Below are 26,928 nucleotides of genomic sequence, written 5' to 3' on the forward strand. Positions count from 1 at the left end.
GAGAGAAAGAAATTTCAGAACTACACTTGCAGGGGGACTGGGAATGGACTGCCAAAATAAACTGAAATTCTCCCATGAGGAAGTCCTTTCCATGACTCGGATGGCATGCTTTTTTCTGAGGCTTACCTTGCATTAGGGTTGGTGTTGAAAGAAACATAGTAATTTGTTTGAACATATAAGTTATTTTCATGCATGCATTATTAATAGACTTAAATAACTTCCAGAGTAATGATGCATTCATGTGCTTGCATGGTACCACCAGTAAGGATTCATTGTGCTAACCAAAAACTTGCAGAGTAGGCATATATTCACTGAGGGTAAGCGCAAAAAGTGTGGAGGAGAAAGTTACAAGGCCCTTTGCAATGGAATGACATTTTTTTTCCATTTTCCAACATACAGCAGCACATACAGAATCACAGAATCATCTAGGCTGGATAAGACCTTGAAGACCTAGTCCAACCATTAACCTAACATTCACAGTTCTCAACTACACCATATCCCTCAGCACTATGTCAAAATACTTTTATCTTGTTAGTATTATTTTGACAGAGAAAAACCTACATGTTCTTGTTTTGTATGATACTGTTTTCTTGACTGTCTGTTGCATTATCTGCTGGAAATACAGCAGAGTGGGACCAGTCCCGGAGATTCCTGGAATGTGTAGGAGATAACCTCCTGACGCAGCTGGTGAGAGAACCGACCAGAGAAGGTGGCTCATGGACCTCCTCTTTCTAAACAGAGAAGGACTCGTGGATGATGTGGTGGTTGGAGGCCGACTAGGGCACAGTGATCATGAAATAATAAGAGTTCTCTATTCTTAGAAAGGCCAGGAGAGGGGGCAGCAGAACTGACATCCTGGACTTCAAAAGGGCTGACTTTGTCTTGTTTAGGCACCTGCTTCAAAGGATCCCTTGGGAGATGATCCTGAAGGGTATAGGGGTCCAGGAAGGTTGGGCACTCTTTAAGAAGGAAGTCGTAATGTCTCAGGAGCAGGCGGTTCCCAGGTGCGTAAGAGAAGCCAGTGGCAGAGAAGACCCTGGCTGAACAGGGAGCTTTGGCTGCAACTCAGGGAGAAAAGCAGAGTTTACAGACTTTGGAAGAAGGGGCTAGCCACTCACAGTGATGACAAAGAGGCTGTGAGGCTGTGCAGGGCAGAAATCAGGTCTAAAGCCCAGGTGGAAATTAATTTGACTTCAGCAATAAAGGAGAATAAGAAATGAGGGACAACCAGATGATCAGGCCCAGTCAGCATGGGTTTATGAAAGGCAGGTCCTGCTTGACAAACCTGATCTCATTCTATGACAGGCTGACCTGCTTACTGGATGAGGGAAAGGCTGTGGATGTTGTCTACCTTGACTTTAGTAAGGCATTTGACACCATTTCCCACAGCATTCTCCTGGTGAAACTGGCTGCTGGAGGTTTGGATGAGCACACTTCACTGGGTAAAAAACTGTCTGGATGTCCAGGCCCAAAGAGTTGTGGTGAATGGAGTTAAATCCAGTTGGTAATGAGTGGTGTCCCCCAGGGGTCGGTGTTGGGGCCACTCCTGTTTAACATCTTTACTGATGATCTAGACGAGGGGATCGAGTGCACCCTCAGTCAGTTTGCAGATGACACCCAGTTGGGTGGGAGTGTTGATCTGCTCGAGGGTAGGGAGGCTCTGCAGAGAGACCTGGACAGGCTGGAGCCATGGGCTGAGGCCAACTGGAGGAGTTTCCATAAGGCCAAATGCTGGGGGCTGCCCTTGGGCCACAACAACCCCCAGCAGCGCTACAGGCTTGGGGAGGAGTGGCTGGAGAGCTGCCAGTCAGAGAGGGACCTGGGGGGGTGATTGACAGCTGGCTGAACAGGAGCCAGCAGTGTGCCCAGGGGGCCAAGAAGGCCAATGGCATCCTGGCTTGTGTCAGCAATAGCGTGGCCAGCAGGGACAGGGAAGGGATCTTACCCCTGTCCTTGGCACTGGTGAGGCCGCCCCTCGATTCCTGTGTTCAGTTTTGGGCCCCTCACTACAAAAAGGACATTGAATGACTCGAGCGTGTCCAGAGAAGGGCAACGCAGCTGGTGCAGGGTCTGGAGCACAGGTCGTACGAGGAGCGGCTGAGGGAACTGGGGGTGTTTAGTCTGGAGAAGAGGAGGCTGAGGGGAGACCTCATCGCCCTCTACAGCTCCCTGAAAGGAGGTTGCAGAGAGCTGGGGATGAGTCTCTTTAACCAAGTAATAATCAATAGAACAAGAGGGAATGGCCTCAAGTTGCACCAGGGAAGGTTTAGACTGGTTATTAGGAAGTATTTCTTTACAGAACAGGTTGGAATGGGCTGCCCATGGAGGTGGTGGAGTCCCCATCCCTGGAGGTGTTTAAGAGTCGGGTTGACATAGTGCTGAGGGATATGGTGTAGTTGGGAACTGTCAGTGCTAAGTTAATGGTTGGTCTAGATGATTTTCAAGGTCCTTTCCAACCTAGTTGATTCTGTGATTATATGCATGTTCACACACACTCAAGTCTGCTCCAGAATTTTCTGCTGAGATTTGTAACAACTAAAAAGCCTTAAAATCACCACCAGTGGTTAGAAACAACTGAATGTGTTTTCAGTGCCCTTCAAGAAAATAAATAAATTCTATATAATTATTCTACATAATTATTTAATTGCATAATTCCACTCATTCACCATCACAGTGTCTATGTTTATGAGTGCTATATGCTACAGCAAAGCATCAAACCACCTTTAGTACTGTAAATCCAGCACACACAACACAGCTTATATTTGAGAGAACACAAATATAACTTTTTTGTTGCTTCTGGCTGCATGGATAATATTCTGTAAACAAATGGAGGATGAGCCTGGGTGTGTCTGTTTAGGAAGTCTTTTGTAATAAAAACCTCCTTTCTCAGGAAGAGGCTTATGCCTTAGGCTCTCCTCAGTAAGAACCAGAATCTAGTTTTCATAACTTAAGGGAGCTCACATTCTCGTTTTTAGTTTAGCCCATTAAAAGCCACAGAGACCCACATCCAAATATGGACCAAAAAGGTTAGCGCATTCATACTAAGACTTGATTGAGACCTATCTCACTTTCTTGTCTAGGTATGAGAAAATCAGTGTAAGTGAAATAAAGTGTCTATATGAAAGGTTCTGACATAAATAAGTATGGTTATGGAATTAATGTTTATGAGAATAATCCTAAAATATTGCACTGACAACTCATATTTTGTTTGCTTCTTTGGACTAACTTCTTCCCATGAAGCTAACCCAGTTTATGCCTATGTTGCTTACTGCTTCCTTGAGCATAGCATCCATTTATCAAGTCAGAATTCAGATCACTTTTTTGCATTCTGCATCAGGCATCACTTGAAATTCTCTTCCACTTTCTGCATGACAATCTTTATAGCTCAAAAGCAGTATTTTGAGTAAAGCATATGAGCTTGTTACTTCCCAAGAAATGACTTTTGTTAACCTCCCCATTTAACCTCTTTTAATTATTATTTAAATATATGTATATGTGTGTACAAAGTATTTAACAACTTTATATTCAATACTGTATATATTCAAATGAAAGCATAATGTATATGTACAGAATAAATCCTACAAAACTTCACAGTATCACTGGGCATATCACTAATGATTACAATGAAGGTATTACAGAACAAGAAAACATCATACTGCAGCATCCAGCTAGATGATATTGAAAAATTATTCAGATTGTTTGCTTATTGTCTTGAGCATAAGACTGAGACAAATGTAGGCATGTGGTGTATTTTGTTCTTCTTGCTGCATAGGAATCCTGGGGATTCTAGTCCGTGAATCCATTCATGCCCAGCCATGTTCTAATCACAGAAGCAAGAGTCTAAACAGATGTTAACAGCTGGAAAAAATATATCTGTGCCATTTTCAAGTCCTTGCTTGTTTAGTATTAATGAGAAGTAGAGATATCTGCTGAGACAAATTAAAATTTTAAGGATAAATATTAATTTTAGCAGATGATATATTTCATATTTTATAAGTTACAGAGAGTAACTTTCTATTTACATAGATGTGGAAGTAGGTGAGCAGGAGTGTTAGCTGAGGATAATCAAATTTTAAAAGATTTTGCTCACATATCAATCTTACTCCCTTCTCAGTACTCATTCTGGAACATCAAGCAAGTAAATTTAATCCTGTTTTAATTTATGTGCCTGTACCTGTATGTGTGTACACGTGTAAATAAGGGTTTGTACTAGTATCCTATCTACACATTTTTTCCTTTTTTTTTCCTGAGTGCCAGTAGTGCTGTGTAGTACTGTAACATCAGATTGCCACAGAAAAACTATTTTAGGGTTGTGCTCATTGCACCCAGAGATTCAACTGTCCAGGCCTAAGGCAATATCTGTACAAATGTTCTAAAGAAGCGATTTAATCACTACGCAGCATCACTGGAAACAGCCCAATAGGGATTTACCCAGGTAGTGAGAGTGGTCATATTTATACTATATCAGTGCACAGGCTTGTCCATGTATTTGCCCTATGGCAACAGGGCTATAATTAGAGCTATAGTTGCTGGATTAAAAGAAATGCTGTTACACTTGAACGCTTGTTATGAGCAAAAAGGAACATACAATATAAATGAAGTTAAGAATGTATTTTTATTCCAATTAAAGTTTTGGTAGTCTAACAGTCTGAATAATTGTCATGGCTTTAATCAGTTTTAATTGCTTGGGGTCCAGGGGGGGAAAAAAAAATCCATGAGTCCAGGAACTGCAGTTAAGCTCCTTGCCTGAATTATGCTGTAGGTATGATTGTGCTCAGTTCTGTCCCTGACTTGTTCTGGCTTTTTTGTTTTGTGTGTCTCAGATCACCACTAGACTGAAAACAGTCTTCTAACTATCACCATCCCTACACTTCTTAGGTCTATGCTGCTGTTGGAACAGATGCAGTCCCACTTCACACTGTTGTTCCTGGCATGTTTTCTCCTGTGAAGTGGCCTCACTCTTGTTATTTCCCAACTGTACTACATCAGTCTTTTTCATAATAGAACTAAAATTATTATAGACAAAATCAATTTCTAGTATCTAACCATTTTCTCTGCTGTTATGCTCACCCTTCCAATGTTATCCCAGATGCTAGAGGAGAGGAGTGAGTAAGTGACTGGATGGGTGCTCAGCTGCTAGCTGGGGTTGACCCACCGCAGGCAGAAAGAGAAGGTCACATACCCCAAGCACAATACTGTTGCTACTGTTCTAGTTTAATCAAGTGTCTTTAAAAATGTTTCTGGCTTTGCTTGTTAGCTGCTGATACCCAAGTATATTTTTCACTAGTCAAGACATGGTTCTACATCAGATTAGCCAGATACTTGGTGGGAGCTAAGAAATTGAGAGTTTCTCCCATCCCAGAAAGAGCTTTGAATATTGGGAGGAAAGGATAAGAACTAAATGAGATCCCTGTTTCTGTAGTACCAATCAATTTAATCCTTTACATATTCCCTAAGGCTCTTTCTTAGAGGAGATCAATACCCACCTGCCCAATCTGACATCAGGACATGTCTGTGGCTTATATTATGGGAAAATAGTCCACAGACATTCTCTAACCCTCCTCAGTACACTTAAACAGGGACAGGTAGAAAAGCCCCTGAGTTTTTGTTGTGGAAAAGACATGCATAGATAGGTCCCCAGCTTTTTATAACCCTGACAAGGCACTGTCTTTTAAAGCAGCTGCTGAAGAGCCAAGGCACAGAGATGCACCTTACCTTCTATGACAGCAGTAAAAATGCACATTTTCTACCCAAGCACTGTCCATTTTGTTTCAGACTGGGATGGCTGAGCACCTTGTGCTTCTCTCCCTCATCTGTGCCTCAAGTTACAGTCAAGAACAGGAGTGTGCTCTGAAGCATCGTGAAAGCTCTGCTAACATACCAATATGAACTCTTTCAACACTTGTACATTAAGTATGTTCCTAGATTTAATAGGATGAAAGTAAGAGTAAGAGAGCAAAAAATCAGTGCTGTTAAGGGAAACTAGTCTACAATGGTTATTGACTGAGCTGTTTGAAATAAGTAGTTTAGCACAAACATCTAATATTCACTCATAGATGCTGCCATCTAGAGTCAAACATTATGACTGAAAACAAGGATAACAATTTTCAAGTAAAATTTTTGTATTTGTGTGGTTATTTTAAGTAGAGGAGGTGTTGTATTCAGGGCAGTATGGGTCAGGAAAAGGCAAAAGAGCAGACACTCAAGCAGCAGGTAACCTTGAATTTTGTGTCCTCCTTACAAAAGCTGGGATGAATAAAATCAGATCTTACACTGAAAGGAGGAAGGATGGAACTTAGAATGGGAAAGCAAGTTTGAGCTGCTATTCTGTACATTTATCAGAATATTTTAAAAATATATTTATTTCCAGTTCAATTTCCAGGTCTGCAAAATAATGGTCAGCAGACTAAGAGATGTTCCAGTTGAGCAGCCTTGCCTTCAATTTTGATGAAAAAGCCTGCCAGTTTTCAGGAAAGTCTTAAAGAAAGTATATTTAAGCTTCTCTCTCTCCACCAGTAGAATATTGCAGAAGACAAAATATCCCCATGAGGTAGCCTAACTGGAAATCCAAGGCAACCTGGAAAATGAGCTATCCTGCTATGCTTTAGAAATTGCAAACAGCAGCAACCCAGTTTCTCAGTTAACCTGAAGGAGCTGGCAGCATTTGCTACAAGATGCCTAATCCAGAGCCTGGACTCTCACACTGTGTGTATTTTGTTTAGAAATGAGCTATGAACTTGGATCTTAATTTGCACAACAGGGTATAGCTTGATTAAATGTGTCCGGATGCATTTGTAATAGGATTATAGATTTCAATTAGGAGTAAGCAACAATCATTACAAGGTAATGCTTTTTCATGCATATTTTAACAAGCTGAATTGGGGCAAGAAATAGGAATATGATGGAAACGTCTTCCATTTCTTTCTCCACAATATTGTTACTGCTTCTTCACATTCAAGGTTTTTCCAACTTAACCTTATTGTTTTTTCCTTTCCCCTTGCTGGTCTGTTGTCAAAGCAATGGCTTCTATTTCCACTGAGCTCTAAACAAGGTCATGCTCCCAGTAACAAGCTGATGCACAGCTCTTCTGCGTACTAGTGAAAAACAGTGACTAGATCTTTACTATATTTGATTGCTGAGCCAGAAGGGTGAAGGCAATTTTTTCCAGGCTATTGGTAGGGGTAGTGCTTGACTGAACTAGCCACCACTGCCTTACCTTGGCTTGTGCTTATGCTGTGTGGTGGAGAACAGGCTTGAGAAGACAGTGTGAGTTTACTGAGTCACAGTCCTCACAGCTGGTGGTAGCTGAAGAAGAGCCAGCTCCCAATACTTCCTACTCAATAGGTGACTAAGCCTCACTTACACTTACTCTATCAGACTGCATCTAAAAGAGTCATTTTGCAGAACCACACACACTAGGATTCTCCCTTCTCCAGGAAGCTCTAGAGCCTGGGCTGGTTTGGTCCCTGTGAGAGACGACTTGTAAAAACAGGTCCTGAAAGAAACAGGCCTGCAAGAAACAAGGACTGAGAAAAACAGCCTGAGAAAGAGATAAAGGATAGCAGGGGGAGTGGTGGCCCTCCGAGCTAAGGAATGTCTCAAACACTCACAAGTAACAAAACTATAGTCATGGGGTGAATGGTGTGGAGGCTGAAGCTGATAAGGCTGCCCAAATAACACAGGATGCAGCTGGAGGGGGGAGTCATGTGGAGACAGGACAGCCCTGCTCTGGCACACCTGGCCAGATTTCAAGGGCCATCTGTCTGGTGAATGACCTTTCCTTCATTATCCACAGAATGCATATTAAAGTTAACACCCCTGAATATGCCAGTTAAGACTAACAAGATCATGCTCATTACATCATCCCATGAAACACCTTACCTCTCCCCATACATGGGATGTGTAGCTATGTGTGTGGACTGGGGGGATGGGCCCAAGGAAAGTGGGTATAAATCAAGGAGGGGAAGGGGTGGGGGGTTCTAGTGACTGAAGTGAAGCAAAGAAGACAGAGGCCTCCTGGAACCCTCAATGGTGGGATCGATGCAGGAACCCAAACCAGTGATCTCTATTCCTCTATTCTCTCCATCTCTCTCCTTTCCTTTTCCCCCTTTTCCTTCACTACCATCAAGAAATGCAAGGCATACTGTACTGCTTGCCACAACTCGTTATATACTTAGCCAATTATTGTGTATCCTGTTAGTACATTGTGGAAAGTTAATAAATGTTTGGACTTTGAGACTTGTCTCACTGTTGTCCACTCCATTGGGGATTTATGAATCTGAGTAACTTGTCTCCCTTGTGTGAGCAGGAGGTGACAGCCCCTTAGTGTAAAACTGAGCATGGGTTGTGGTCAGATCTCTTCTACTGAGTGGACTCAAACCTCTGTTGCCTTCAGTAGAGAGACTACTGTCACAGAGACATGTGCCAAAGTACAACTTGCAACCATGTAGCTAAATTTTCTTTCCACCAAATAGGACACTCTCATTCAAAATGGAAACACTCCCTGGCCTGTACCACTCTCCAGACTGTGTCCAGGAAGTCTGAGAAGCTGTTGCCTGACAGGGGCCAAAATCATGCTAGAAAGAGTGTTAACAGTGCTGGACTTTGCTTGGATCTGTGCCCTGGTCTTGAGTAGTTTTATGTCCTCAGAGAGCAGGAATTTAAGAAACTGGTGAAAGTAGGTATGCAACTGTTTCTAAATAGGATGCTGGTCCTTTGGCAAGAAATACCATTTGTTAAGTGTGGTTGAAGTTCTCTGATTGCTCCTGTGAAAAAGGAGGAACGCTGAATGGAGACAGTGAGAACAAAGCAAACCAGCTTATTCTGCTTGTTTTCTTCTAGGGGCTTTGTAATTAATCATTACTGATACAAATAATAATCACTTGTGACAGGCAAGAGAGTGAGTTTCTAACATATGTTTTACAGGGATGCTGTCAGGAAATCCATTCAGTCCTCCAGGGGTTGCAAGGAATGGGACAAGAAGGGTAGGTTTTTATGTTAATACACTATCAACAATTTACCTGATCCTTTCCTTGTGGGAACTCGGTGAAGATGGGATGTCAGAAATAGCAGCTATTTCTTTATCTTTCTCCATTCCTCCTGATGTCTTAAAAAATTAAGGTCCTCAAGAGTACAAAATGTAATAAATCATATAGGCCGATACATAAAAACGTATATATATAATTATACTCCTGATAAAACTGATATTGCCTCCGCTATTTCAAACAGTCACATCCCACTTCAAGGGGTATATAAACCCTGAAGCACAACTGTCTGCTCAGTTATGTCACTTACCTGAAGTACTCTTCACTACCTGTTGGTGAGCAGCTAACCGTATAATGTGCTTCCTTTAGAGAGTGTATAAAAGCCCACAAGGTGCTTTAAAGGACATGGCAAAGAATGCTACTTTAGCAGACTCTTCATTCTAAATAATAGGCACCCCAGAGAATGGAGAAGAGACAAACTGAATAAAAAGAAGTTTGACTGGGCAATGATTAATGCACATATCTGGGTAGAGTTATCTTTTTTCCTCATCTATAATTGTGATGGTTGGTGGTGTTTATTATTATATAGACATCTGGCCTGTTCATGGCATAACCAGTCAATGTATTGCACATGTTCAAACTCTATTCCAACCTACAGAACCAGTCTGCATCAGTTTGCACTGTACTGGAAAACTCTGTTTGCATACACTGCCAATACACTGGCACAAACAGTATGGAAATGACTCACAGGCAATGCACTAGTTATATTTTTGCCAAATGGGGCAATGGATTGGCAATTTTGTTGCATCTGCCATAATATTCAGGCCAGCTTTCTCTTCTGCAAAGGAAAGCAAACAGTTTTCCAGACCAGATGATTTTAAAAGGAAATATGACAAATTCTGCCCATTCATTCCATTCACATATTTCTGTTCACTAGTTACAGTATGTTCATCACTATTTTATTTATATCCTGTAGTGTAAGGGAAGATCTGGTCCCTCTTTGCACCAGTGTTCTGGAGAGCTATTACCAACCATGGAATTGAGCAGACTAGTAAGATCAAACCCCTTTTCTACAAGAACAACATTAAAATATGCAGTCACTTAGCCTGGACTGACCACCTCCTCTCTTGCTAATCCTTTACTTGATGGGAGTCCTAGTCTGATTGTACATTTCATTCTTTGAAATATATAGAAAAATACTGTGATCAAGGTGGGAGTTTAGAGTATAGACAGAGAAATGGAAAGCCAACTGAGGAAAGGACAAGATAAAGTGAGACATACAGGTAACATTTCCAAAGCTTCACAGCAGTTTAACATGAGGAATCATCATTAACTGTGGCAGGAAAGAACTAACTATATCCCAGACACATCCCTGATAACTCTGGCAAATGAAAGAATGAGAGGATAAAGGGCTGATGAGTTGCAGTGACATATTAACTTGTCCTGAAAAATCGGTCCATAGGGGGAATAAATTTTAAAAGATAGAGGCATGTTTCTGAAAAGCTGTATATCATTTTCCAGGATCACAAAGCACATAATGAGACATAAGACATGATAAGCAAAACAATTTTAGATAAATATAGGCTTATTAGACGAGACAATATCACTGAAGACATTTCCTTCCCTTACATCTGAAAGTGAAACCTGACCTGCAGATCCTCTATTCTTCCCAACTTGCAAACCTCCCTATAACCTTCTCTGTGTCCTGCTGACAACTCATAGAAATTCTCCAGAAGGATGCCAACGACTCACAGACCAAAAGCAAGCCTGAGTGTCTGATATATAATGTGGCCAACAAATTCAGAGCAACTCAAGCAACCAGAAGACTGATAGTGAATGTCTTAAATGGCCTTTGTGATGCTTGCATTCAATTTAAGCTAAACTGTCTGCCTTAGCAACAACACACCATCAGGGAAAGATGAGAGGCCAATAGAACAATTTTGAAAGGGACCACTCTTACAATCCCCTTCATCTTCATCCTCACATCATCCTCCAAAATTCATGTTTCCTAAGGTTTTAATCTATATTGCAATACTGTTTATAACAGATGCTCTTGCATACTCTTTATAACAGATGTTCCATATTCAAACCTTTTCTTCAGAGTTAAAATGAAGAAACATGGAACTATAAATATGAAGGGAATTAACATGTAAAATCCAAATGGTAGCTGCCCAGGAGAATTAAAAGCCAACAGTCATGTGCAGTGGCAAATTCTTTTCACAACATGAAGACAAGCTTTAATACTTTAAACTAGAGCACATTCAACTTTTAGGTGAGGGGTTTGGGGATCTTTGGGGGATTTGGTTTTGTTTGTTTGTTTAGAAAAAATAGAAAGTATTTCTAAGACTGCGTACTGGAAGGAATATTCATTTCCTTTCATCTTACAGGATCAGAGAAGAGAGTATTGGGTCTCTGTTCCCAGTAAGTCTTCCACTCTGTATTCCATGTGGCAGTATAATGAAGTTCTTTAGAAACTCAGATGGCCCATATTTATTTCAGTGCATCATTTTTTAGTGTTGTTCTAGATAACGGTTTTGATCTATAATTCCCTGTGTGGTTAAAAGCCGTTGCCATTCTCGTATTTTTCACCAGCTGTTGAAATCTGCTAAACCAACAGCCACTGTGGTGTGTTTGCCTGGATGCACGGCTGGGGTTTTTCAGCAGTTAGCCTTTGCAACTTATCCTTGATTCAATGAAGCTGAAAGATGTCCGACTTTCAGTTAATAGGGTGAGGCAGAGAGCATTTTTCATGGGATTGGAAGGCAATTTCAGCAGGACTGCAGGCATACAAAAGAAAACATTGCTGTTTTCTTCAGAAAGATAATTAATACGCTATGTGAGTGAGGACATTTCATGGACATACACTCCTTCTGCACCCTACCATCAAGGGAAAGGCTTCACTGCCCACGTGGCTAGAAAAGCAGAGGCAAATCCTGCTCTGGATTTACAGAGCCGTTAGCTCCCCAGTAAGTCTACACCTGTAAGACTGTGCTTAATGTGAGCATGCATGTGCATACCTTAACTACAAAAAGGGCTGTTTTTTAAACCTGTCCTTAATAAAGCATTTTAGTTACTCTTTACCTCACATGCCAGCTACTTGCAAAGTTTACAATATTTTAGCATGCTCATTCTTTCTTCATACCCATCTGGTTTTCATTCTTTATTTAACAGAGGACTGGAGAACAGTAGAACAATGTTAGTAGTGCCTTTTGGGCTTGCCATAAGGGGAACTGAGATGATCAGTATAATATTCATGATAAGCACTCTGTCAAGAACTGAAACATATAAAAAAAGGACAACCAATTTTCTGCTCTAGGCCAGCTGTGCCTGTTCAACACTCACAGCTTTACTGCTGACAGTGCAGTACTAACAGGAAACAAACAGCACTTAGATGCGGAGCATCTCTTATACATCAGGTAACCATAGACTGCATGATCCAGATCAATTCACTCCCACTGGGAAGAATGGACAAAATACACTGTTGCAGGAATTACAAATTCTGACTTTTGATCCAGTGGAACTTCTATGACAGATCTTGCATTTTAAAAGACTTTAGAAAATTTTCACCTGTTCTCAAGGGGATGTAAATCTTTCCATCATATTAATGTATGATTTTGTTCAACAACTGTGATCTCAGTTTCCCTTTCTATTATACAATGTCAGTCCATTTGATTTGCCAGTCATACCACTCCCCTCCAAAGTCATTCTACTAAGGCAACTGGTTGGCTATGGAAAACGTAAGGAAAAAAAACAAAACAAAACAAAACAAAACAAAACAAACAAAAAAAAAAACAAAAAAACAAAAAAACAAAAAAAAAACAAACTAAAACCCCAAAACTAAAAACCCAACAAACCACCAGAAGGGAATATGTTCACTGCCTCTGGGATCTTTCATTTTATATGAATAAACAATGCAATTCAGATTCACAGAATGTGAGAATCCAAGCTTTGGCTCCAATTTTCAGATGTTACTTATGCAGAAAAGCTAATGTGTTTAAGTGGATAACTCTTCTGATTTCAGAATTAACTTATAATTTATAAATGGTGTCGATTTTCCTCTATTTTTAAGCAGTCTTCTATATTGTGAATTTATTTTCTATAACACAGATGTTTGAGCTTCTGAAAGGTTTGGGGATGAAGAGCTGTACTATCAGTGTTGAGCTTCAGCTACTCAAATCCCTTGGCACTTAAGTTACAGTTTTCTTCTGTGCAAAATCCAGGAGTAGTGGAACTTATTTATAAACCATCCAACCTGCTATCAGTTGGATGGTTATAAACCATGCCTTTGATTCCTGTGCACTATGCTTTCCAGTATTTTAAAAGATTATTGCCTCAGCTACCTGAAAGCTGCGTTCTTGTCTGGTAACTCACACATCTCATAGCCCATTGCAGAATAATCAGAGATTTATAAAAGCATATTTAATCCATTGGCACACATATTTTGCCTAATTAGGTATTTCTTACTCATGCCATGAGGTTTTCTTACTATATGGAACTAGAGTGCTTGCCTTAAAAAAAAAAAAAAAAAAGTCCAGGTCCCTTATTTTTTTAAATAAACTTTGTTACAAGAAAAGGAAAGAAAGGTTTAAAGAAGTCACAGAAGATTTCTAAAATTTCAAAGCAGCAGCAAACAGATTTGTGTTTATTATTGGGCACCTGAATTGAAATATCAGATTTTGCCTCTACAATTAGACCTCTGCGAAATCCACTTCTTTTCTCCATTTTTTTTAAATTCCATTCCCCAAGAGTTCTGCCACAAGATGTTTTTTTGCCTACAAATATATTTCCTTTTCCTACTGGTTGCCACCTAACACTACAAGGAATCTTATGCTGTCCTGACAAGCTTTTCTTATTACTACATGGTGAGGCAGCTGAGGATAAAGAATAGAATAGAAAAAAGAAACTTGCTCCCTCTCTTCACTCAAGATGGCCTATTCCAGATTTGACTTGTGTAAAACAACTGTAAAATGTCACAAATGCCTCTCCTATCTTCAAGAAGGGAAGAAAGGAAGATCTGAGGAATTACAGGCTAGTCAGACTCACCTCAGTCCCTGGGTATGTGTGGAACAACGAATCCTGGAAAACAGTTCCAAACACATAAAGGATGTGAAGGTGATCAGGGATTGTCAGCACAGATTTACAAAGGTGAAATCCTTCTTAACCAACCTGGTAACCTTCTACAACAAAGTGACTGGCTTGGTGGACAAGGGGAGAGCAGTGGATCTTGTTTATCATGACTTTAGTCTCCCATAACATCATTATAGACAAACTGATGAAGTACAGGTTAGATAAGTGAACAGTAAGGTGGATTGAAAACTGGCTGAACATCTGGACCCAGAGGGTTGTGATCAGAGCACAAACTGCAATCGGAGGCAAATCATTAACGGTGTGTGTACTCCAGGGGTTGATACTGGGGCCAATATTGTTCAGCATCTTCATTAATGACCTGGAGAATGGGACAGAGTACATTGTAGCAAGTTTGCAAATGACACAAACCTGGGAGGAGTGGCTGCTACACCAGATGGGTGTGTTGCCATGCAGAGGGACCTTAACAGGCTGGAAAAAAGGGGCTGAGAGGACTATCGTGAAGCTCAATGAGGGGAAATGCAAAGTCTTGCCTTTGGGGAGAAATAATCCCAGGCATCAGTACACAGGCTGAACAGCTGGAAAACACCTCCATAGAGAAGAATTTTGATGTCCTTGTGGACAACAAATTGTCCATGAGCCAGCAATACACCTACATGGCAAAAAAGACCAAGAGCATCCTGGGTTGTATTAAGAAGAGTGCTGCCAACAGGCTGATGGAGGTCCCCTCTACTCAACCTTGGTGAGGCCACACCAGAAATTCTGTATTCAGTTTTGCGCTCCCCAGCACAAAAGATATGGAGCTACTGGAATGAGTCAAGCAAAGGTCCATGAAGACGATGAAGGGACTGGAGCACTGTTCTGCTGATTGTGGATGCCAATTAAAGTCAGACACCAGAGTGAAAAGAGTAGGCTTATTTTACTGTTAATAATTAAAGGATATAACCAAGTAATACAGAAAATAAGAAAAAAAATACAGAATAGTACACTTAAATATTACTACATATAGTTAATTATAAAAAACAAGAATATGAAAGGTAATGCACCTAATCATTACTACATGACGGGGGCAATAGTGATTAAGAAAGATCCATCACCACTAGCACACGTTACCATCATCCAGACCCGCAGTGGCTGGGCAGCCCCGGTTACAGCGAGGGTTTGCAGAGCCTGTTCCAGCAAGGGGGAAATCCTACGCGGTGCGTCCACCCATAGGTGAGGCTTCCAAAGTCACAGCAAGAGGGTCCAGCCTTATATGCCAAAAACCAGCAAGTCAGAATGACTTGCACTTTTCTTTGAGTGGAAACATCTGGTTTCATCCTCCCACTGGATTCCACCCAAAGCCTGGCCAGGGCTTGGGGAGGGAGAACCAAGGGAGTTTCTAAGGCAAAAACACTTGAGTTCTCAGCCTTGAACAATGCGAAAGAAGGAAAGTTGGACACACATTCTCGCAACATTTCATCCTCACTACTGATTATATTTTGTCTAAGCTACATCTTTCACTAGGGAGCATACATATTTCATTAATGATCAGATACTAACAAAACTCTAATGGTAATACAGATTTTACTAATTAACAGATACTAATAATGGATAACATTTGGTTGTGAGATTCATCTAGAGGTAAACTTTGTTTCAGGGCCTATTATTCAGGCCCTAGCACTACAAGTGTCTGACGTATGAGGAAAGGGTGAGAGAGCTGGAGTTGTTCAACCTGGAGAAAGCTCAGAGAGGATCCAATCAGTATATATAAATACCTGAAGCGGAGGAACGATGAAGAGGGATCCAGGTTCTTCTCAGTGGTGCTCACTGACAGGATAAAGTAGAATACAAGAGTTTCCATTCAAACAGAAGAAACATCATTTTAGTCTGAGAGTGGCTGAACTAGATGATCTCAAGAGGTCTCTCAACTTCAACCATTCTTTGAAGACCTGCCACTGAGAAGGAGGAAGCTCTCTTTAAAAAGCAGTCTGGAGTTCCTCTGCTCCTTCTGGTTTTAGAGTCCAGGACCATGAACTCCATGAAATCTGGGATCTTAAGACCTTAATTGCATGAATTCAAATTTTTATTCTTGGAAGAATATCAACCTCCACAGCTACAACCTCCATTGGCTTCTGAGAAAACATAAGGAGTGAACCAAAAAGACTGTAAACCAACGAGGCAAATAACTAATAAAAAAGGAGGAAAATATAGATATAAGGCTAAAACTCATAATTTTGGGGCTAAGCTCAGATTTTGCTGAACATTAGGGACCCAAATACTGCTCGCCCTATCACCAAGGAAGTCAGCTGGCAAGTCTGTGTTTGCAGCACTCCAGGGCACCGCATTTTTGAAATGCCAGTTAAAGAACAAACAGAAGCCAGGCACAGGTATCTCCCACTCTTGTATGAGACCTTCCCTCAGCAGGTTCCTTCTTGTAAAACTAAAATGTGGCCCCCACATGCCTCCTGGCCACAGTTCACTTAGCTCATGAACACCATTACCACCACATGATCTGCCCATGCTGACCTCACAGCAAACCCAAGTAAAATAATAAGGAATTTCAATGGAACTGAGCTATAGGTTACAAATTAAACAGACACTTCTCAGTTTTACTTGCTGTGCTAGTCTCAGTAAGTGCTGAATAATCAAATGCAATATATAATACATTATTTTTTCAAAATTAATTTAAGCTGTTCTAAGCAACTTTTTTATGGATTCTCATGGCTGAGTAATGGACAAACTTGAATAATTTCATGTGATACTGCTCTGGAGGCAATACCAAAAGACCAGTAGAAACATCTACCATCTGTAAGCTAAATTTGAGCATTCAGTGTCAGTGCAGCTTTGATAAAAAGCCCAAGAGCTTGTTAGCACATTTCAGCTGTGCACATTCCAATTACAAAAGGGAAGATTAATATCATCAACTTCAGTCACCTGAAAGTTAGGTGACTACTTCAAAACGAGTAACCTTAAGCCCTATATGTATCAAGGGAATGAATAAGGCACCTCCAGAGGGTAATTCATCTCATCCTAAATCTGGTGTTCTAGACAAGATGAATCTCTCCCTGCAGACACTTGATTCATTTCACTGACTACAAAACTCAGAGTTTAAACTTAGACAACTTCCAAGTTTATGTCAGGTAGGATGAAGGTTGCATAAAACATCTATTATCTGAACTCCATTATCAGACATCTACATAGACATTTTAATTGGAAGTATATGTCCAGAAACACCCAGAAAAGCAGGTTCTATAATGACGCAAATCTTTCAGAATCCAGCACAGTTATTATATAGCCAGAAGTTACTAGTATCTGAAGACTAATGTCTACATAATATAGTCATACATAATACATATGAACTTTCAGTTAAAAAGCACAACTTTTCAGAATTCTGCTAGCAGACTTTTCAAATATCCTGTCTCAGACACTGCAAAATGAGCAAACATAAATTTCCAAGGAGTTGTTGACAAAGCTGCAGTAGTTGAAAATCTAAACAAAGCACAAACTCTATATTTAAAGCACCCAATTTATTTGTGGTTTTACTATTTAAAATGTATTATTCATTTTAGTATCATCATGACTGAAATTCTGCATATACAAGATAAGACAAGGTAATCCTCCAGTTTTCTTATACAGCAAATGCCAAAATTACTGATACCATACTGAAACAAAAGAGCAGAGAGGTCTTACGCAAATAGTTAGGAAGCTGGCTCATGAAGTTGTTAACTTCTCATGGTAAATTAACTGGTGTTACCCTTTCTGTTAAAAGATTGACCATCCTCCCGACTTTTTGTCATTGCACACTGACAGGAATTGGAAATGCGACTTCTGATCGCAACATTCTGGGGCCATCTTAGGAAACATCTTTCTTCTTGTCCCTGAATATAAAAAGGCTGGGTTTCACTTGAGGTTAAAAAAGCTGGAAAGTAATTCAGTTGCCCAAGTGCAGACATCTAGTGCATATACAATGCTTTCAGCTATTCAAAACACCTGCACAGGGTTGGTAAATATGACACAATTCTTGAGGATGACACATGCTTCTACAGTGGCAGCAAGAGAGCAGAGGAAATAGCCCACAGAGCCTAAATTGACACTAGAGATCTACATATATGCAACTAAATCCTTCCAAAATGTAGGTGCCTAAAGGCATGCTGATTCCTTAAACTCTCATTACAACCAATATAAACCTGAATCAGCATAATCAAAGGAGCCTGGCAAGCACCATCTCATTGAGTAGATACTGACCACTTGATTTAGTTGGCTTGTCTGTAGACACCAAGTATTATTTCAGATGTCATAAGGTATTTAAGACTCATGGCTGCCAAACATGATACAGAACTTGAGGAAGACCAGTGTCCTTCTGGAGTGGTGGCTGGAGGCCAGGGGTGTAGCTTTTTAGCATCTCAAACAGCACTAAATATCTGTGCAACTGCCCCTCATAGCTGGTCACCTGAAGCTTGCTCTGGGCTCCACTGATTATATTGACTAAATGCTCACTTTATTTGCCTATGCATAAGAACCTAATACCATTTGAGATTTCTAAAGGCCTTCCATGTGACTTTCAGAAATGCTAAGGCCTGCCTTAGGCCTTTTTTCATACTTAACAGATCCATGCAGATATTCTGGATATTTTATAGCATCTCAAATGGCTATTCTCCCCCTTATTTAAGTAACTGAATCAAGTCCCAGATCTCCACTGATTATAGAGGTACCTTAGACAGCTAGTATACCTACAGGTACCTAGATAGATGATAAATTTAGGTACGTTAATCCCAGACTGAATCCCCATGCAAGGTTCCTTGGCTAACACTTAAAATTAACTAACTCAAAGGTTGTTAGAACAGAACAACAACAAAAAAAACAAAACAAAACAAAAAAAAAAAAGGCATGAAGTGCTCATGGACTTTCAGTTGAGGCCATTGTTCAAGAACACTGCTGTTACTAGTAAGAAGAGTAAATTTGTACTTGTGTTATTGGAGCCAATATTATGCACATCAATGCAATTGTTGGCTCTTCCTTAGACAATGGCACATTCCTCTGTTTCTAAAAACTGAGTAACGTTGTTTTGCTACTTCAGGCCCTCACAGTTACAGGTCTTCTTTTTCCAAACTGAGCCTCCACTTTATTATGTGATATATATAGCCAACAAAAGGACAAACCTCTTACCTAGGAACTTGCAATATACTAAGAAGACAAGACAGTTTTAGATCAAGTGGTCTCTGCACACTGGCAATCTACCTGTTAAGTTCTGTAAGTAAACATGATTTCTATGAGAAGTTCTTAGTTCCTAAACTGATCTAAAAGCTTTTTCCTTATTTTAAAGGAAATTTTAAAAGCCCTACCTCAGAAACAAAGACACAGAGTTAAAAAGATTTATTTTTAAAATTGCAGATTGTATCTAGATTGTACCAGAAAACCTACTACTCTTGACATGATTTCTCACTCCAGAATAAAGGGATAGGGAAGATGAATTCATGAATTCTAAGTTCTACCCACCCTTTTTTTGGCTTTTAATCCTTCTATCATCCTTCAGCAGCAGTTTCCTCTGTGCTCTTCCATCAGACTGACACTATATTAAAAGAGGGTGACTTCTTTAAGGAAAGAGTTAAACATGTAATATCCAAAATACTGAGAGGATGTGACATCTGAAAACAGAAGAGGAAAATTTCTAAAAATTAATTTTCTGAGATTTAAGGTTTACATCAATTCTGAAAAAAAGCAACATGATAATAAACATACTGTGCAGAAGACCAAAATCTAAGGGATATTTATCCTACCTAAATATCTGACTCTTTAGCTTCAGTGGTTAACATTTGAGCACTTACCAAGAATTTTTTTCCCCAAATCTAGTATTTGCAGATGCAAATTTAGTAGAACAGAAGGTTTGGAATTTTTTTGTTTGGTTGTTTTTGTTCCTGTGTTTGTTTCTAATAGAAGGATAAATTTGTTTCTCAGCATGCTTTGACATTTCATAAAGATCCATCTGAAAGATACTGGAGTTTTTTTATCGAGCGCATCTGTGCTATTTGCAGCGCATGCAACATGAAGGCACCCTCTAACAAAATGACACAGAATGGAAAGGATTAATATGTTAGGTTAAAATAGAACACAGTTGTTCTGCTTAAGCATGCCTATAATTGCAGAGGCTTGGTGCAGGACCGAGTTGAAAAAAAACCCATATAAAAGTCACATTAACCCTTTGAATTCTTTCTTCACAAACACTTTTACTTCTTTGAGTCCATTTCATTAGTTTTCTAGAAAAATGTCAAAATTAACTTTTTCAACGAATTTTATTGTTCAGTTCATAAAAGAAAAGCCGAAGCGTAGGATTGTTTATTTAACTTACAAATGGTGAATAAATTTTGGTAAAAGCAGTCAGAAAATGGATTATCAAACAGTATACAAGAACACAATCAGAAGCATTTGGGCTACTGCAACTTAGCAAGTTACCACACATTAGCTGGGATGAGTCTCATAATTCTCCCTTCAAAAATTCCAGTTGAAAAGCAGTTTGGGTGTTTGCCTCATAACTCACATCTTGAGGTAGTTCCAGATGCTCATTGTTCTGGGATTTTGCACCAATTTTGCCTCTAACTCAGTTATAGTTTTTCCCTATGTATCAGTTGTTTACCTTCTGATTAAAGGTTCGACCATATTTCAGCCTTTCTAAATCAAAGACAGATCCTTCTTGTAAAACAGACTCTCCATTCCCCTGTTATCATAAACTGTACCCACGGATCTTACAGGGTTTGTTTCTTTTTAACTTGGACGCTTAGAATTGTACATGACTCTTGTAACCAGTGTCTTTCACTGTGGCATTAACACTCCCACCTTTACCAGAAATATCTTACCACAAGCACCCTTTCATCATACTGCTCCTTTTCACAGATACTACATATTTTTAGGCCACACTGATCCTGTGATTGACGAATTCAGCTAAAGCACTATGGTGTCACAAACACTAGTGGTCATGAATTAATTCAGTCTGGAAATAAGATGATTTCTAATCATCTAGATAGACTGACTCCAACACAGCTTTCCAAACAGAAGGGAGCATGAAGGAACAACCCAATTACTATCTGTACTTTGAAATGAGAAACATAATGTGTTCACTTGTGAAATGATAGAAGAGAAGGCAAACCAGTGCTCCAAAAGTCTCTATTCTTGTTCAGGGCTGAAAGTAGACCAAGGAGGATGGGAGAGAAAGAGAAACTGCAGTCAAAAGCTCCCCTGTAAAGTGATGGAAACCACATGGTTCAAAGGGGCATTTTCACAGGTCAAGAGGTTAACAGAGAGACAGGCAGGCTTGAAACCTGGTTCCCTCCTTCCCATTAAAATTCCCCCCACTCTGTGAAATACAGAATGCTATACTTGTATGAAGTACTCCTCCATTTTACAGCAGTGGACTTCCAGCACCTTTAATACTCGAACCCACACTGTGCCCTGAGCTGGCACCTCTGCTGACGCTTCAGTGCCTGTCAAAAATATGCAAAACCTCAGTTCACTGCTGCTTCAGGATGGGGGATCGGTGACACCTGAACTGCAACATCAGCCTAATACAGAGGAAGCATCACAAAAAGCTGTTTGAAAAATATGTCACTGTGAAAAAAAGTATTCTGACAATAAAAATATCTGGGTTTCTTTTTATTTGCATGGTTTTAAATACTGCATTTTGAAATTACATTAAAAATAAATCTGCATTTCCCTTCTACCTTTAAGTTCCTTTATTTTATTTCTCTGGTCTTAACTGCTAGTCAACTCTTTCCTTGGCAGTGGATTTTGAGAATTTCCATTGACAGACCCCTTAAAATTCTCTCTGTTGCCTTTAGTAGTATAAATGCTTGTTTATTTATGCAACAGCATATCTTTTATATTGTTTGCAATATTTTACAAGTGCTTCTGGTTTACTGTGAATAAAAATTTTATATACTATTTCAATGCTCTGTTCCATGACAGCTCAGTATATCAGAGCAAGATATATTTGATGTTTGCAGTATCTCACTATGACATGGTATTCTATTACTGACAAATTGCTCTTCTATTTAGCATTAATCAAAATATTCAGTTGAATGGCAAATATAGGTATTTACAGTGGCTTTTCTTTTCAATTTATTCTACATATACAGCAGTACATATGATTTTTAGCTGGGCACATGGCTTTAAACCTGCAGACATATGTCTCTCTTTCTCTAAATATTCTGTATTATGTTTGAAGATGAGGTGAAACAAATGGTTACTCAAAATTCTATATATTGTTTGACCATTCCTCAGAAAAGATCAAAGGGGGTTTTGTCAAACGCATGTGGGAATTTGCTTATTTAAACACTTCAGAACATTTAGTCTTCTAATTCAAATAGAGAAAACAACCTTGCCAAACAAGGACATAAACTGGACTTAATATTTTGAGCTGAGAAAATTTCATTAGCTTTATATATACTAACAAAAAGAAAAGTATTTAAAACAGAAATTAAAAAATGGTATCTATATGAATATAATTTTCTGCATACATGTCTGAACCACATGCATAGTGTGTATGAAAAGGAATCTGCTGATGCATTTATTATTCAGTTTTACTTGTGAGATTTTCCACATGTATGTGCTTTTTCATGCCCTGTACATCTATAAATATTTTACTCAGGGAAGGCATTATTATTGATATGAACATTCACTGCAAAGGAAGAACCAAATGAATACCAAATTTCTCCTACTTACAGTTAGGTAGGTAATCAGGCTAATTAATTGAACTTACGGTGTTTCATAACTAAACCAATTACATAGAAAAGGCTTCCTGAGATTGCACTAAGCACCCCCCATTAGCATACAGCCACTGTGCAACAGCCAGGAGAAAAAGAGTACAGTGAAAAGCAAAACATGTTAGTTATAACTGTGCATTAAAGAGGGACTGTGACAATGAAAAAAGCCAAAGCTACCCATGGCGCACACTGCCGGGGTGAAAACCCTCTCCTTTTAATATACAACCAATATCCAGTTATCATTTTAAAAGGCTTGTGCTTTATCTTGCCAGCTCTCTCTGATAAAGGAAGAGCTTGTTAGGCACTTGTTCCTTCATCAGAGTAATCCCTCTGAATCATCACATCAAAATTGTTACTTAAATTTTGTATACCAGCACAATGAAAACCAAATGAGATGTGAGGAAAGATTTCCAATTGCTAAAATCAAAATAAGCACATTAATGAGCAGAACCGGATAACTAAACCTTTTAAAATGACAAAGTCAGCTGTTTGGTAGGAAAAGATGACCAGCGAGTGATGAAGGTAATATCATGACATATGTAGAATGAAAGAATCATTCAATGAAATCCTAATTTATACTTCATTTCAACCAGTTTCCAAACTATTTTCAGACATCCTGTTGGACAATTATTTATTCATTTCCACTTGTACCATTTCTAGTTTTTCATCATTACAGTGGTTACACTATTTCCTGCCTTTGCAGGTATCTTAACAAAATGTCCCTATCAAAAACATACAGTCCAGACTACCAAATAATCACATCTTTATTCTTTATTCCCCTGTTAATATCATACTGATTCCATTCCCAGATGAACAAAGGATGGCACTGCTCTTTCTGAGTAAAAGGAAAATATACTATACATATCAAAATTCCTCTAATTCATTTTTTTATGCCAAGTAAAAAGTTTTCTGGTAAACCACAGCTCTTAGGAACTTTGTTCTTCTCTATTTTGCATTACTCACTCTGTCTATGCATTTTTTATACACTGCTAAACATACTTCACATGGTCAAAAAAACCCACCTACTATATTATCAGTTTAATTTGTTTACACATTACATTTATCATATGCTTTGCATGGCAATTTAACACAATCTATTTTGAGATGAACAGGAGTTACATTAAGTGACACAGAAGCCATTTAAGATATTATCCCTAACTATTCAGGTTTCAATGGCATTAATAACAATACTTCTTTCCTGACAGGTTTAATATGGGAGGCCTAACTACACCTTTACATTCTCTTCTTTACTAAATAAATGCTAACAATTTCAGACAATATAATTGAGGTTTGAAGAGTCTGTTCTCCTGTAAAGGAGGATGCACCAGGGACATCTTTGCTGGATCACTAATTACTTCAAGCAGGCATCGTATCAATGCCTTCTTTCAATTGTTTTTTTATTAATTACTCTCTTTTTCTGGATAATTGATATAAAGCAACAGACAGACACCATGAAATATGTAACCAAAGTATGTGTGTAGACAGAAATCAAAATGGGAAACAGGAAATCACAAATTTTTCAGAGCTCTTGTCTTCTTCCAGGAAGGCTTCTAAAGTTGAAAAGCGAGTTGTCAAAAAATTAAAGGACACTCCTGTTCGGCCTTAGGAGCCAGTGTTTCAGAGTACAGAAGTATGCATGCCTGGAGTCTTTGGAGACAATTCTGAAACAGAGCTAGGTGTTTCTACACAAATCATAACATAAGTTTGTGTACTTGAATGTCATGTTTGTCTCCTGCTCTAAATGTTGTGATGACTGTACGAACCTTTATAGTCTTTTAGCTAGAAGACAGTATCTTCAGCTGACTGGAATGGGAAACCATCAATTATAACTTTCTGTAATACCTGACAGCCAGCTGTTAGTCAGTCCAGTTCATCAAGTTTTGCTCTTTTGGTGGTTCATGCACTGCATCAGCAAGTAGGAGCAACCACAGAAATGAAAACCAGTTCCTTTAATTCATGCTCCTTCACTGGATTGGTAGAAATTCCAAGTTCCCCAAGGAGGCAGTTCAGAATAGAGCATATGAATATACACGAGTATTACAGCACAAACTTTTATAATGTACTTTGTGTCATACAGACAGCATTGATTAATTTTGACAGGATTAATAACCTCACCATTTGCTTTTATTGTCCCCAATTAAGACAGGGTAATTGATACTCCCAGAGTGAATCAATGCAATATTGTGCACGGCCTTCATAAGAAATTATTTGCTTTGTTTTGTGTCAATGAAATATGGCCATCAATCCATATTATAATAGTTATGTAAAGATTATTTAAAGGTTTGCTATCATTAAAGCTACAAAAACCTTCACACTTAAGTTTATACACCTGCAACAATGAAACAAAACCTTTTCTATTCCCATGGCAGCTCTGGAATCAGCAAACTTTGGAGTACTGTAGAAAAATAAATGGTATCAACTTTATTTTTAAGCAACATACCTACTGCATAACATAGATGTTAATGAGTTCAGTTAACTGCAAGAGGTTTGTGCATATATAGTAAAATGAATCAGTTGCTATAATTTAACAGAAGATTTAACTTCATTTATAAACTGTCCAAAGAAGAATAATTTCTACAGAAAAAAAAAATCTAAGTTGTTACTTGAATAATAATTAGGTATAGAAAACATTAACGCACATGTTTTGCACGTGTACATACATCTTGAAAGAAAAGGGTCTTTATAAAATCTCTTTGATTGCAGACTCAAAACCTGCAATTTTAAAATATCTGTATGTTTATAACTACTGTGTGTTTATATGATTCATCTGACTCTTCTATGCACACTGGTAAAACAGAACTCTAAAAAACCCCCAATGACCCAGCTCTATTTGCAGATGACTACTTTCACGAATCTGGCAACTGTGGCTTGAATTCAGGTCATACATACACATGTGAAGGTCACAAATATTATACTTCAATTTTGGATCTTAACTTTAATGCCCAATTTGGCTAGCCCAAAGAGAGATTCAGACTTTAGGTGTGATTCTTCGTAACCTGTAGACTATATTTGTAATTAAAGCACTTTGGTTAGGTTTTAAGTTTAGGTAGGAAGAATCTAGCTCTAAGTTCCCTGTTCTTTCTCCTGATGTTTGCTATGATAGCCTGTTTCTGTGTTTTCTTCATAAAACTGGCCCCACAATTGCTCACATTTTTTCTCTACCCCTCCAATACACTATTCATTCCACCTAAATACTGATGTCTAAATCAAGAATCTGGCTAAGCAGTTGTTGTCTTCTTTAGCAATGGGGAAAAACAGGCACCTCCAGTGAGTAATCAGTTACCTTGGTTTAGATGTGTGGTTTAGGTAGAGCTGAACAACAATCTGAGGATCTTGGCTCACTGTCTGTAGATCTCAACAGCTAACTCCAGGTGCATAAACTAGATGAATCCTGCCCCTAGTTTCTCATCACAAAGAAAATGACCAGTAAAACTGAAGCCACAGACTTATCTCATTATAAACATGTGGTAACTATGCCAGTATCTTTCAAAGTATTTGTTTACACTTTAAACTGCACCCAGCACAACACAAACTGTACCAGACACATTTTCCCATAACTTTTGGAAGGGAGAGAAAACCGTCAGTGAAAACAGTGCCTATGCAGCATCTGCATCCACACAGAGAATTTTACCAGCAAGAAATAGGGAAGGCCGGTGACACAGCCTCAGCAAGCACCGACCACCTTCCCCACGTTGGGCAGCTCACAGGCTCCTGCGGCTGTTCCAGGCGCGAAGCCGCCCCACGCCTTGGCGACTGACGCTTCCTCCGCTCGCCCAGCACAGGAGCGCTCCCCTCCGCAGTACTCTCAGTCATTGCCACAGACGAGTCATCTTCATCATTTAAAGACCTTTAAAACTGTGTGGCCAGCCTCTGATCTGACAGTTAAATAAATTCAGCTCACCCCTCACCGCGTAATAGCGGTGCCATTAAATGGTGACGCTATTTACCTACCGCCCCACTTCTACTCTGTATTTCAGTTCAGTTGTTCAGGAACGTCGGTTTCTGATGTTGCTCATATCTCCACGGATACGCTGAAAGCTCGGCTTACATGACAGACCAGTTTTAGCGCTCGCCCTCCCGGCACGGTCACCCTGACGCGAGAGCACGGCGGCAGCGGGTGGAGC

General features: G+C 39.4%; 1 protein-coding gene across 1 annotated transcript in view; it reads left to right on the plus strand.

Annotated features, from left to right (window-relative positions):
- The first annotated feature begins 978 nt into the window (after positions 1-978).
- The window catches only part of UFL1 (UFM1 specific ligase 1), a 47,537-nt gene continuing 21,587 nt past the window's right edge, over positions 979-26,928 (plus strand). Inside the window, exon 1 of the mRNA XM_026844126.1 lies at positions 979-1,004. Within this exon, the coding sequence (XP_026699927.1) occupies positions 979-1,004 (26 nt within the window). The remainder of the gene's footprint in view (positions 1,005-26,928) is intronic.

Source organism: Athene cunicularia, assembly GCF_003259725.1.
Source record: "Athene cunicularia isolate RWA chromosome 3 unlocalized genomic scaffold, athCun1 chr3_part1, whole genome shotgun sequence".
In the NCBI taxonomy this organism is placed as follows: domain Eukaryota; kingdom Metazoa; phylum Chordata; class Aves; order Strigiformes; family Strigidae; genus Athene; species Athene cunicularia.